The 15,052-nt window shown below is 43.9% G+C and overlaps 1 protein-coding gene across 1 annotated transcript in view; it reads right to left on the reverse strand.

Annotated features, from left to right (window-relative positions):
* Window positions 1–15,052, reverse strand: part of Zranb3 (zinc finger RANBP2-type containing 3) — a 134,621-nt gene that overhangs the window by 18,573 nt on the left and 100,996 nt on the right. Inside the window, 1 exon segment of the mRNA XM_051204011.1 lies at window positions 6,440–6,830. Within this exon segment, the coding sequence (XP_051059968.1) occupies window positions 6,440–6,830 (391 nt within the window).

Raw genomic sequence — 15,052 nt, forward strand, 5'->3', positions numbered from 1 at the left:
TGTGAGCCCGTTTGAGTGAGCTCATGGCTACAATACTACTGCCCCTCAGATCCATATATGACATACATGTATGACATATATGTATGGATTTAGTTCTAGACTCCTAGAAGCTTTTCAGCATGGGGCTGGTGAGATGACTCAGTGGGTAAAGGCACTCAATATGCAAATCTAGTGACCTGAGTTCAATCCCGGGAACCTTCATAAAGATGGAGGAGAGAATCAACTACACACACACACACACACACACACACACACACACACACACACACACACACAGGAATAAATCCTGGAAAAATGACTAAAATCTCTCAGGGAGCTGACTCCCGTTTTGTTCACACGCATGCGCAAAGACTCACCTACTAAATAGCAAACAAAGCAGCTGAAGGCACAAGGTACTGCTGGTCCAGACTCTGGACAAACAAAAGGCACAGCTGCAGGTGGCAAGTGTGTGCCTTGGTTTAACAAGGTTCTTTCTGCCGACCTTGGTCAGAAGAACATTTGTAATCAGCGTGTTTTCATACTGGGAGAACTATGTAATAATGTGTAAAGATTAGAAGTCATTCTCTGACAAAATGCCAATTGGGTCAATGTCAAAGTAGCTGACACTTGTGGGAGCCGAGAGCTGCATTATGGGAACACACCCAAGAAGGGTACTTTGATAGTCACACTGCGGATGGATCTGTTGAGGACACAGCTATCCTTCCAGACTTGTATGTTTCTAGTTAGAATAAAACCGCAGCTCTACCGTAACATGTATCACTCTGGCTCTAAAAGAGGGACCAAATAGAAAAGAAAAACACCTTCTTCCTGCTGGTTTCTCATGGAAATCCATGTTTACTGGAAAGATATGACATGTGTCTCTCACTGAGATTATTGAGGCTGACCTGCGCCGAAGTCAGAAAGAAGGAAGGAGGGACAGGTACAGGGAGATGCTAGTGTGTCTGTAGTGGACAAGGGTGACACAGATCTTCAGGCTGAGTGGACTTTCTGAAAGCTAGTGACTTTTTAAAAACTACTTATTTACTTGTTAAAGCGTATGTGTGGTATGTGGTGTGTGTGTGTGTGTGTGTGTGTGTGTGTGTGTGTGTGTAGGTCAGAGGACCTTCTACTATGTGGGTCCTGGGATCAAACTCTGTGGTCAGGCTTGGTGGCAAGTGCTTTAACCCACTTGCTGGCCCCGGCTTTGGTTTTGGGCCTGGATCTCCTGTAGCCTAGGGTGACCTTGAATTCACTATGTAGCTGAGGACAACCTCGAACTTCTGATATTCTGGTCTCTAGTATGTACTACCACGGCTGGCATATGTTAATATTTATTGAGCCTGGGGCTTTGTACATGCTAGGAATGCCCTGTATCAAACGAGCTACTCCCTTGTTCTTTGTAACAGTAAGCTAGCCGATGTCTGCACCAGAGTGCATAGCTACCAACCCTGGCCCTAGCCAGGAGGAACTGTCCAATGACAATGCCCAGATTAGTTCCCCGGGTGTGTGCCATCCCAGGCCCTAGGCGCCTTCAGCACTTGGGTTTGGTCTTCTGGCAGGAACAAAGAAACTAGGGACACACGAGAGGATGAGCCCCAACTGTACCCTGCGTATGTAAAAGCTATAAAGTCAGATCCAGACAGTGCTTACTCTAACACACTTTTGGAGAAACTGAGGGAAGGAAAAGGAAGGCTGAGGAGAAAAAGGAAGAAACAAGGACACCCGAGGTTCTCTCTCTCTCTCTCTCTCTCTCTCTCTCTCTCTCTCTCTCTCTCTCTCTCTCTCTCTCAAGGCTAGGCTTCCCTGACTGCTGTCCTGGAACGAGCTCTGTAGACCAGGCTGGCCTCAAGCTCAGAGATCTGCCTCTGCCTGCTGAGGACTGAGATTAAAGGCGCACAGCATTGCCTCCACCATCACCCAGGTAGGTTCAGCAATTCTTAAATGAACATTTCATTTTGAAGCTATAACTCTCACTCCAAATGATGGGTGTTACCAACAGCTAACTCTGAAAGTTTTCAGGAGCCTTATCTAACAATTTAGAATGGTTTTAAGATATACACCAGCCGGGCGTTGGTGGCTGGCACACACCTTTAATCCCAGCACTTGGGAGGCAGAGGCAGGCACATCTCTGTGAGTTCAAAGACCAGCCTGGTCTACAGCCTCCAGAGCCGAGTTCCAGGACAGCCTCCAGAGCCATACAGAGAAACCCTGTATCAAAAAAAAAAAAAAAAAACAAAAAAAAAAAAACAAACAAAAAAACCCACCAACAAAAAAACAACAACAACAAAAAACAAACAAACAAACAAACAAACCCCCCACCACCAATTTCACTATGGTCACTAAGCAAGTCAAAAAAGAAAAGAATCCCAAATTACAGTATTCAGCCAGCTGGCCCATAAGAGATGGTATGTACAACTGCAAGCTGGCATTTACTGACCATCACAGCTGTAAGTAACGTGAACAGACCAAGCAACAAATAAATAAAACCTCAACAGCAAGGACTCCAAGTGCAGTCCTGGTTCATTTGGTCTTCGTGCCTGTGTAGAACGGGTGTATTTGCACCAGAATGCTGGGCTTACAGGTGTGCACGTCACACCTAGCTTTGCATGTGGTTGGTGGGCACCAAACTCAGGGTCCCATGCTTGCAGGGCAGGCACTTTACCCACTGACGCATCTCTCTAGCTTGTTTCAGACAGCCTTGAAATCATGTTCCTTAAAATTGTTTCTTTAAAAAAAAAATGCACACTGATTTTAGCCATCTAAAAGCATTCATTGTGACAAAGATTAATGATTTGCTGAAGAGCTGTTGTTTCTCTGTCAGTGTCATTGCTGTGGCCTGATGTCCATACGAAGACAAACAGCTCTCTCCCTGACAGTGAGTTCACTGTGGCTGGACAGGACGACATTCTGGTGGCAGTGGCAATTTATTTGCTTGTGACACTATATAGTGTTGATGCCAGCAGAGAGCCATCTAGTACTTAAAGATGTTTCTGAGAGAGGTGGCTGTTTGGAACATAAATGGGAATAAAAGGTACTTGGGACAAGGTATCACAAATCTAGTCACAGCATAAGTATATGGTACTTATTTATTTAGTTGGTTACTTTTGACACAGGGTCTCATATAACTCAGGCTAGCCTCAGACTCACTCCGTAACCCGGGATGACTTTGAATTCACAACATTCCTGTCTCTTCCTCCTCCCGAGTGCTGGGAGTACAAACTGTCACCACAATTGGTTTATGCAGTACTGGGGACTGAAGCCATAGACTCAGGCATAGTAGCTAAGGGCTCTCCCAACTGAGCCACACCCTTAGCCCTCACACAGTTACTATCTGAAGCTAGAAAGGGAAGCAGTACTTACCATTCCCCGCCTGGGACGTCAGTCTGTCTTCTTTCTCATTTTTCAATGTTTCTTCCTTGCTATTAGGCAGCTGCTCAGGTGCTGGCTGCTCAGGGAGTGGTTTTACACAGGCCAGACTAGCCTGGCCATTTTTGGAGGTGTTTTCCTGAGAACCAACTGACTCGTTTTTGTTGTCCTCCTGCGTGTGGCTGGGGCCAGCTAGAGTTATGAAAATAAAGTGAGTTACATGGAATAAGCATAGATTGAAATGCCACACCTCAATTTTATTATTAAAAAAAAAAAAAGGAAGAAATAGCTGGGCTTGGTGGCACATACTTTTGATCCCAGCACTTGGGGGGGGGCACAGGCAGGGGGACTTATAAAACATTTATCAGGAAGGACTATTTCTAAGATTCATAGATACACAAAAGTGTAAACAAGCAAACAAAGAATGTTATCTATAAACGAAGAGGGCCAACCTGAGCTTGTGTAAGAGAATTGGAGACGGGGAGGGCAGCTAACTGAATGTGGAGATCAGAACCTTAACGGAGCAATAGTAGACTATTGCACATAGAACAGGTTGTCGGGGCCAGGCTCTCAGAGAGTCCCACTCAAGTTTGGAGCTGCTGCTGAGCCCAGCTAAGGGCTTACACTGTTGGGTACAATCTACACCATCCGGAGAGCAACGGAGACCTTTTGACAGAGGAGTAATGATGATTGCAGTTTTGATGCTGGTGGTGGGTATTTTTCCCAAGGTCCCATTGTGTAGCCTTGGCTGGCCTGGAACTCACAGAGACCCATCTACCTCTGCCTCCAAAGTGCTATGATTAAATGTGTGTGCTGCTATGCCCATTATTAAAGGGTGATTCTGACTGTTTTGCATGGAAAAAATCCTGAGGGCAATCAATACTGGAGTAGAAGATGCTGCTGGGCCTGGGTAAGAGCTGACGATGCTTTCTTTCATGCCAGCGACAAGGGTCGGAGTCGGGATATATTTTGGAGTTTAACAATGGAGGGGAGAAAGACATCAAGGATATGACTGAGGATTTTAATTATTTATTTTCATTTTATGCAGATGGGCATTTTTGCCTGCATGTATGCCTGTGCACTAAATGTATACGGGGTCCATGGAGGCTGGGAGAACCTGTCAGATACTCTGGGCGGCAGCCCAGGCTCTCTCCTGCTGAGCCATCTCTCCAGCCCAGTGCTGAACATTTTTATTTCTGCAACCAACACACACACACACACACACACACACACACACACACGCCACACTGAAGGTTGACATCTGGTGCCTTCTTCAATCATTTCCCACCATACTTTGGTCTCTCATGAACCCGGAGCTCACTAATTTGGCTTTGCTGGCTAGCCAGCTGGTAAGGTCTAGAAATCTGCCTGTTTGGACATTCCCAGGGTGTGGATGTATGCTGTTCCTGGCTTTCTCTGTGGGGGCTGAGATTCAAACCTGGGTCTTAACGCTTATGCAGCAAGAGGCTGAGTGAGTAGGATGTCTACAGCCCTCAGGATTCTAGCCTAGGCCTGTCAAGCTTGAGGCTTCACTAGAGTGGTGTCTAGCCAATTTGGACATAAGCGCTTTGGCATTCAAGTCAGAGATACAAAATTGGGCAGATATTATCATCCAATGTACCCTATGCCATATTCACTTCAAAGTACCACAGGTCTGAATCAACAGCCTTTGTAGGCTGCAACATCCTAATATGGCTCATTTAATTTTTTTGAATTCTTCTGCTTAATTATTAATAATTCTGCCTTTTAATATGTTGGGGCACAAACAAACCAAGGTAGGCGATCACTATGCCAACTCTAATAATATAAGCTGACCACTGTAATGCTGAGATGACCCTGTTACTTACAATTCTTATTTTTTCTCTAAGTGGATTATTTCATGCTCACAAATGTGTTTATTTTTTAAAGTTACTTGGCAGAATGCTTATTGAATCATAGCATTTAGAAGCTTTCATTGTTGTTCTTGGCATCATAAGGGAAAAATCAGAACTATCAAACACGTGATAAGCTATGATTTAAAAAAGTTATTTATTTTAATTTAGGTCCCCCCCCCCAAGCTAGTCTTACTGTGGGCTGACATTATTTCGTAGTCACCCGTTGCTGTATTTTGATTGCTGCAACTGTCAGGGATTACAGGGGGTCACGTTAACTGTGGCAAGGGTCACTGCATGGAGAAAGCCTGTGGTTCTCGTTTAGTTTCAGAGAACAGGTGCCCGCATAACAAATACCATTACCCAGATGGCCACTTGTCAGTTTTGATAGCATTCCCAGAAGTGGGAGGGGAAAGACTTAGCAACTGATGTATTTTCCTTCAGATCAAAACCGAGAGACGAAGAAGCAAGGACAAGGGGAACGTCAGAGTTCTTTTGGCTCTGTCTTTGTTAGAGTTGGTTGGTTGTCTGAAGAATGAATATATGTTGGAGAATTGACACAAACAACTATGTATGCCACTGATAAAATAACCAATTTTCTAGCTTCCAAAACTGTCAACTTAGCATTTTTTCCATTGGCAAAAAATGTTCTCTGAAACTGAACACAGAGAGAATACTAATGGCATTTTTTTTTTTTTTTGGTGTGTTTTTGTATTTGTGTGTGTGTTGGCAGATCCCTTTAATAAAACCTTGAGAAGAGCTCATGACTTGTCAATCCAAAAAAACATAGTACAGTAGTTAGCCAAATGATTCCCTTTAAATATAGAAACCCTCTACAATTTCCTTAAAAACAAGAATGTCGACTACTGTTTCATAACAGCAGGTCTGTGATGGGCAGCACACTTGCTACCATAGCAACAAGGCTTCTCCTGCCCACTGAGCTCACATCCTGCTGACATTAATCAGAAATGCCCACTCGTGCCAGTTTAATGGCAAGACAGTGACACTCCGGATATACGTTCTGGACAGAACCAGGAGTCATTCACATTCTAGAAGGGATGAATTTATAGTCTTCACTCAGTGAGATTGTTACTCCATTTTAAGGGCTGCAGGCTGCTGAGTCACAAGACACTTTGGGAACCATGGTGTCTGAAACTGGGACGGTCTTCAGACCCCCGTCCCTCCCCTTCCCTCCACCTGGCTTCACCTGCGTGAATACTCACCAGTTCTGCCCTGAGGGTTCTCACACATCTCGCAGTAGGGAAGGACTGAGTTGTTGATGAATGTGCAGAAGGCACACTGCCACCCCTTCTTGGGAGGGGCTGGGGAGATCAGTGGGGATGCGACCTCATGGACATCGTCCATGGATCTGGCTTGCAAGGATGGTCTCCCCTCCAGGGCACTGCTGTGGTCCTTGGTGCCCAGTGACTTCCATCTTTTAGGCTCAGATCCAAAACCATTTTTGTTATCACTTGCAGCCACTGCTCTAGGGTCAGAGGCCACCACTGTCGTCTCTTTGAATGCCTCTGACTCATCACAGGATGCTTCCAACTGTCTCTTTTTCGGTTTTGGTGAGAAGAATGATCGAATATCATGTTGTCTTTCTTTTTCAAACTAGAAATCAGCCAACAGTTATCAAATGAGGGAGCAATTCCTCCTGAATGAAAGAACTTAGCATTTTCATTAACCAGACTGACAGGAAATGAATCTAATTATAGTGCCGCTCTTCATAAATACATGTAACTCAGTGGAATAAACACAAGCATGTACTAAGAGGACACAGCCATGCACTTCCTATGTCTTTTTGTTTAGCATCTATTGTGGGCTCAACTCATTTAACCCAATGCGAGCTCTGTGAAGTTGGTATTCCGGTGAGGAAACAGAAACATTATGGAGAAGTTAGGAACTTAGCTAGAAAAGTTATGAAATAAAAATATGCTTTCTAAACTACCTGGCTTAGATGCATAACAGGTAAAAGAAGGAATTGCATATGTAAACATCTCAGGCATATAAAATAATATTTTAAGTCAATCAAAAACCTAGAAAAATGCTTTCATGGGCAAAGTGTAAACACACTACACAAACTATGACACTCATATTAAGACATTGCATTTACCAGGACACATTTGTCAAATAGCATTAAAATATTCATTCTGACTGCTACATGATCACACATACATGTGAATGTGTGTTTGCACATGTATTTCATACATCTGCAACATACAAACACACAGACACAAAACACAGACACACAAGTATACAAGTGAAAAATGGGAAAAGAAAAAAGAAAACCTTTTCTTCATTTTAGAGGATTTCATTAACTTCTATTTCTGGTATCCTAAAATTTCATAATTACCTACATCTATCTGTATCTACGTAATAGTGTATATTCCTCAAAACTCTGCTCAGCACTTAGGATACCTATTTAATTTGAATAACATTTTTTATTCTTACGAATTTTCATGACTTTTTTGGGATCATTCTTCTTTCCATTTTGCTTTACTTTCTGGAATCCCTGTTAGCATGATTTTGGATTTAACCCTTTATATGTCTTCTTATTAGGCTCATTTTTTCCCTTTTTGTCCTTTTCTCCCTCTAAAACACTAAGCTTTCCTTTGCTTAACTTCCCTTTCCTATAGATTAAAAAAAATTGGCAGTCATGTGTTTTTCTTAAAAAGATCATTACATGTGTTTACTTACTATGTATATGTGTGTCTATCTGTGTGGACATGTGGGAGCTATTGCACATGTGTGATGGCCCGGGGACAGTTTGTAGGGGTCAGTTCTCTCCTTCCTCCACGTGACTAACAGAGATAGAGCCTGTGTCCTCAGGCTTGGTGGCAAGTGCCTTTAATGGCTGAGCCATTTCCCCAGCCTGGTGGTCACACACTTAACATGGCAGGAGTCTCTCGTTCCCTGTTCCCTCATTCACATTTTCAGTATCATCTCAGGTGAAGCTACTGACGACAGGTTTTTTGTTTGTTTGTCTTGTTGTTTGAGACAGGGTTTCTCTGTGTAACAACAGAGCTCCGGCTGTCCTGGAACTCACTCTGTAGACCAGGCTGGCCTTGAACTCAAGAGATCTACCTGCCCCTGCCTCCTGAGTGCTGGGACTAAAGGCGTGTGCCACTACGCCCAGTCCCTGACTAGAATTGTTAGAATCATCCCCAGCATCAATTCCTGTCTATCCATGGCATTTCCTCATCACCTCTCGACAATCAGGGACCCATGGTTGTTGGTTGTTCCTTTACACAGAGGACGAGAGACAGGGAGAGGACTGGTGGAACCGGCTGCAGGTGAGACTGCTGTGCAAGTCCAACAATCTGAGTTCAGCCCCCGGGAGCCTCCAAAGAGGAATCCCTAAGTGTGGTCCTCTGACTGCCACATGCATGCACCAACTTTAATGGAGCTATTTACCGTACGTGCTCACACTTAAGAGAAGTTCCACGAGGAAGATTTACAGTGTAGTTATCCATAATGGTTCTGTTGAAGAATCTTATGGGTTCAATCATGTTTCTTGGTCTTGTCTAGTTGACTTTTCAAATAACTACAGTGGTGGTCACCAGGGAGCAGATCGAACAACTGTGGTAAAGCTCTTACATTAATTGAACAGTCTTTCCCTCCATCTGTTTCTTTTCAGTTTAGCGAGACACTCCTTCTTCTGGCTTCTTGACACAGGGCTTCTATGTGTAACAACTCCGACTGACTATTCTGGAACTCGCTTTGTATACCAGGCTGGCCTTCAACTCACAGAGACCCATTTGCCTCTGTCTCCAGGGTGCTGGGATTTAAGGCATGCACCAGCAACCTCTGTTTTTTGTTTTTTGTTTTTCAATAGATAAACAGTTTAAAACTTTCTTTTGTTTTGTTTTGTTTTGTTTTTTTTAATGAGGAGCAAGTAAAGCATAAGTCAATATGAGGGCTATTCTTGGTCGTCAACTTGACTACATGTGGAATGAACTAAAATCCAAAAGTGGAGAGTACACCTCTGAGGGATTTTTGCTTAATCTGAAGCAGGAAGATCCACCTAGTCTGGATCTTTGAGGAGGGAAGACACTCCTTTAATCCGGATCGAATCTGGGCCACACCTTCTGCTGGAAGGCTATAGAAGGGCATGAATAGAAGGGCATGAAAGGAGGGAGATCTCACTCTGCCTGCTTGCCTTTGCCTTGCTAGCAAGTCCATTCCTTCCCTGGCATTAGAGCCTACTTCCTCTGGATCCCAGGGTAAACTGAAGACTACCTGAACATCCAGCCTCATGGACTGAAGCTACTGGATTCTTGGACTTTCTTTCCACAGCCAGCTACTGTTAGATTAGCTGGACTGCAGCTTATGAATCATTCTAACAATTCCTTTCATATATATAGATAGACTCATTCTATGAGTTCGGTTACTCTACAGAACCAAGACTAATACCGTCAGTATAGTTATATGTGAAATACACATCAGTGAGCCATCACATACATTCAGATGTGTTTAATGAAACTTAACACCATCACTGGATGCATGTATGTATAAGCCTGAGACCGATGAGGGGTGTCTTTCTCATACCCTCTTCACCTTTAAGCTAAGGTAGGGACTCTTAGCCCAGGCTCAGTGTTTTGGCTAGTCTGTCTGTCTGTCTGGCTTGTGCTGATGATCATGTCATTGCCTCCTTTGTGGGCCACCATGTGCACCTGACTTTCAGTGGCTTTTGAAGACCCAAGTTCTAGTCATCATATGTGCACCACAACTGATTTCTCCAAACACGACTGATTTTCCCACCAGTCATCTCCAGGCCCCCAGGCTACGTTTTAAATAACTTTTTTCTTTAAAGACTTACCTATCTAGCTCCCCATTTAAAGAAAGAAAAAAAAAAGTGTATAGGAGTTCTTAAACTGAAAGCAGTCTTCCCAACAAAAATGCTTAAAGAAATCTTCTAACAATTGTAGCATGAATAGCAAAAACCCAGAGACAGAGATTGGGGTTCAAGCTGAACGATCAGACAAACAAAGCAGCCAGCCACTAGCGGGTTCTCACCTCTATCAAGGCTCAGACCAAAGGGGAGGGGCTGGCCCTGTCCTCAGAGTGACTGCAGGCTGTAATGCTCCCCACCAAACCCCGACTGCCAGAGACTGATGTAAACTCCTGCCTTACATTCCTCTCTAGTGCTGAGATTAACAGTGTGGGGCCCCAAGGGCTGGGGCCACTTTTGTGTGAGCTGTTTCTCTTTTAGACTGGATCAATTTCATGTAGCTCAGGGTGGCCTTGAACTAACAGAGCTCTATCTGTCTCTATCTCTCCAGTGCTGGGCTTAAAGGTGTGTGCCACCACTGCCTGGCTAGTTAGTGTGGCTAGCTTTGCCCTCTGATCTTCTAGAAAGCTTTATTTGTTAGATCATAAACAAATTACCACCACCAACAATAAATTCTCAGGGCCTTCAAATATAGACCTTAAGTGAGCAATTTACTTATTTTTTAAAAGAACTTAAAACTATTTTAAGAATTAATGCCAGGCAGTGGTGCACACCTTTAATCCCAGCCCTCATGAGGCAGAGGCCAGAACTCTCTGAATTTGGGGCCAGCCTGGTCTACAGAGTGAGTTCTAGGACAGCCAGGGCTACATAGAGTAGCATTTGAGAAACTCATTTTGTGCTGGAGGGAACTGAGAGGGATGAGTAGCAGGTCAGCCTCTGCTGTGCTCGAGGTCACCGGCAATGTGTGGTAGTGATGTGTGAGTCCAGTACACGCGCTCATCCTCATCGGAAGCCACTGAGACTTCAGCAAGTGAAGTCCAGGAAGGAGGAAGTGGTTAGAAACAGCTGTAACAATTTCTCAAGCCAAAGGATAGAATTCTTGCAAACAGTGCGTGATTAGTGAGGGCGCTACCTAATTTTATAAGGATGGTTAAGTCGGGTAATGAGGAATGCTGTCTGTCACAGGGAGAGAAACTCACAAGAGAGTACCTTGGCCGCAGGGCTGCCAGCAGCTGGAAGGGCTGGCGGACACGGAGATTCCTTTACAATCATCAGTTAGCAACCTGATTCCCAGCATCAGTTTATTTTCTGATTAGAGCCTCTAGGCACCTGAGCAGGAAGTTACTGCTGTGGTTGCTTTGACCTTTATCAGCTATGATTGGCAGAATAATCTCTTTGGTACATCCTAAAGGTAATTAAGTGTGCTGGTTGGGAAGAGAGAAGGGTTAGTGATACATGTTCTGGCAAGCCAGCCTCTGGGACTGCCTACATACATTTGTTTGAACATGTGTGTATTGTGTGCGTGCGTGTGTGTGTGTGTGTGTGTGTGTGTGTAAGAAGGTCTTTTATTTCCTCTACAATCTCAAAGGAACTCAAGGCCCAACTAAAGTGAAGTCATGAGAATAAAATAACTGACTTTTACTATCTCTCACCAACCTAAAATAGATAAAGAGGGACCAATTGTTCACACACTCACACACACACACACAAGCACGCACGCACACACGCACGCACACACGCACTCAATGTCATGCAGCTTAATATTTTGAGAGGAGACAGTGATGGCACTATGTCCATCTGCAGATGCGACATCCAGATGATGGGTGGGTGTTTAGGACACGGCGGGTTAATAAGAAGAGGAAGCAGCTTTTCACAAGATACTGATTTGTAAACTTTGTGTTCAAGATGCTGGCAGAACCGGTGAGTAGGATTGGAAGTTCAAGGGCAACACGGTGAAGTTGAGCAGCTTGGGAAATGTAAGATGCTGTTTTTAAAACAATGCCTCTAGTGGATTTTTTTTTTTTTTTTTTTTTTTTTGAGATAGTTTTATGGAGCTCTGGCTGGCCTTAGACTTGATAAATAGCAGAATGAACTCAGCCTTCCTGCATCTAAGACCGTAGGTAAGAGCTACCACACCCATTTCTCTAATGATTTCTATACTGTCCTTTATTATTAAGCTGAGTTTTTAGTGTTGGTGACTGTTGGAAAACGGTCCAGGAATGGAGAATTCCGAGTGTTGTGAGAAAACTCCAAGAGTTCTGTGACCTCAGTGTCTTCAAAACATGGAGTTGCTCTAGGAATGTGATTTTGTGCTCCTCCCAGAGGTATCAGATAGGAGTGGGTTTACTTCACATTGCTCATTCTGTCCTTTATATGCCTCTATGGAAAAAACATGCTTTTGCCACTTGTCCTTATAATCAGTTGTACGCAGCTTGAACTCATGAGAACTTTACTCCGGTGACTGTTCTGAACCTCAGAGTTTAAACTGTCTGAGGCTCTGAATAAAGGTGGTTATTGCATGAGATTTTTTAGTTCCCTCATTTACTGGCTCCACAGACCCACTGTCTCTCGAGTGGTGACAATGACATTCCTGGAGTTCTCCCTAGATGCGCAGATTAAAGCATCAAAGGACAAGGGACTAATATTTTCCAAACAATCATGTTTTCTAAAAATTTTACATTTATCAATAATGTGACTCCCTGTCACTTAGAGGCTAAAGAAGTTTGTCTCAGTATAACAGGCCAGGATCTCCAAATTCTAATATTCAATCTGACAGCTTAATGTTTGGCACTCATATCACACTGCCAGGATGCTTATTTTTTTTAAAAGATCCATCAGTTTTAATATTATGTGTATGAGTGTTTTGTCTGTATGTATGCCTGTGCACCATATGCATGCCTGGTGTCCACAGAGGCTGTAAGAAGGTACCCTAGAACTGGAGTTACAGACAGTTCTGAGCTGCCGTGTACTGAGCACTGGGAATCAAACTCGGGTTCTCTGCAAGAGCAGCCAGTGCTCTTAACCACTGAGCCATCTCTCCAGCCCTGTGGTTTATTTTCAAAACAAATGACTTTATTATTTCCATTATTTTTCTTAGGGAGGCAGTGACGTAGAAAGGCAAAATATTTTTATGAGCTGGTAAAGCTATGTTATCGAATAGCTACAGTATTGTTACACTTAGAAAAGTCTCTGTAGTAGTATCACGGACATGATCCAATTCATCGTGATTATTTGTCCTTTAGTCAGAGCAAGCCATTCTTTTTATGATTGATAAATAAGGAACTTAAAAGTTGGTGTTTCTAAATAGGAGATCTGACCAGACAAACATTTTCATCACTAGTGAGAATCCAAGTAACCAGAAAAAAGCCACACCTGTGACAAAGAGCCTAGGATGCTGATGTCTGATTAGCACTTCCTGGACTGTGGGGAGATGAAAGTTGCAAACATGGACCCAAAAGCTTCTTGGGCAATCTTTAGTACCCCATCCTCTCCTACTGCTGGACACTGCCCAGCCTGGAACCTGCTGTGTAGACCAGGCTGGCCCTGAATTTGCAGGGGTCCTTCTGCTTCTGCCTCCTGAGTTCTAGGATTACAGGCATGTACCACCACCACACCTGGCTCCCTGGCCTTCTTAGGTGAGGCTTTCTGGAATATACAAACACACTATAAGCTTCTGCCAGCCCAAAGCTCTTGTCAGCAGGCAGCATCTGAAAACTATAGCAGAGATGTCCCTACTCTGCGGCAAGATGCTTGCCTCCTGGTTCTACCAGTGTGTCAAAATGTTTAGACTTATGACTTGTTCTTGTTCTGTAACTGTAAAAACTTCATGGAACCATCTCCACGTTGGACCTTGCTATTTGGAGCAAGCCAAATGCATGCTTCCAGGCCACGGCTACTCATATCTATCTCAATAAAGCTTCTCTTAATTCCTTTCGAGGTGAAAGCTGTTTCTTGCAAGGACACAGAGGAAATCCCTCTCTTTGGTTACACAGCTAGCACTTGCTGTGTCCCTGTCCTCTGTTTAACCCCTGTTCAATAAAAACAAAAGGAAAATATTGCCTTTGGTGAGAAGTGCTGGGAATAAGAATTGCAAAATGCTTCTGATGGTTAGTGCCTGTTTTCTCTGTTATCAGCTCTGTTTGCCTCATGGTAAATGCAGGGTCCTTTGAGAAAAATCCCCTGGCCTTGATGATAGGATTAAAAGTCAGTTATTAGAGCTGAAGGAGTGGAAAAGGAAATGCAGACCGACTCATAAAAACAGTAGAGCACTTCAAAGCTGGTGCTGATCCGGCAGAGACCAGGCCACTGATGTCAGGGAGCGCCCATGTCAGGGTTAATGGACTCTGATCAAAGGCTTCTGTAAGGAGCCACCCTGCCTCCTGCCACTCAGCCTCAAACAAAATTAATAAAGCTGCTTTACAAATGATGACCAGGGCATCATGCTGACCTCCACACAGACACCGAACGGAACAGTGACTGAAGACCCTTCACATCTGTAACTCCACAGACAGTCTGTTTTCAAAGGAAGAGAACGACAGAGTAAGGAGTTAATACTCAAAGTGAAAAAATAGTATTTAAAGTACCTTGACAAAGAAATCACTGCTTTCTCCATCCCACTAGAGTTTCCAAACAGACCTTCCCCACATAGCTGAAAAAACATTCAACAGTGGCCCATTCTGAGGTACACCCAGTTTCTCTGCAAGCACAGAGAAAAGAGAGCCAAATAAACCAACAAAAGCAAAATAAAATACAATGTGCGCTGGCAGGATGGCTTAGGTGGTAAAAGTATCTGTGACAACCCTAGTTTGATCCCCGAGACCCACACAGAGGAGGAATGCAGACGCCTGTGACTTGTCCTTTGACTGGCACATGCAAAGTACACATTTACTTTTCTGTGCAAATATATATGTTTGTGTTAGGTTGGAACCTCCGGATCACCCCTGCATGATCCGGAAAGCGGCATTCTTGTCTCCAAACCCTGCCCTCTCAGAGAATCCCCAGCTAAGAAAAGGGGCCAGAAAGCCTAGCTCCGCATTCCTGGAGACTACAGCAGCTTCCTCCCCTGCTCCACCAGCAGTCCAAGTTCCCAGCTTTTGACCAC

This window comes from Phodopus roborovskii, unplaced genomic scaffold (assembly GCF_943737965.1).
Source record: "Phodopus roborovskii unplaced genomic scaffold, PHOROB, whole genome shotgun sequence".
Classification (NCBI taxonomy): domain Eukaryota; kingdom Metazoa; phylum Chordata; class Mammalia; order Rodentia; family Cricetidae; genus Phodopus; species Phodopus roborovskii.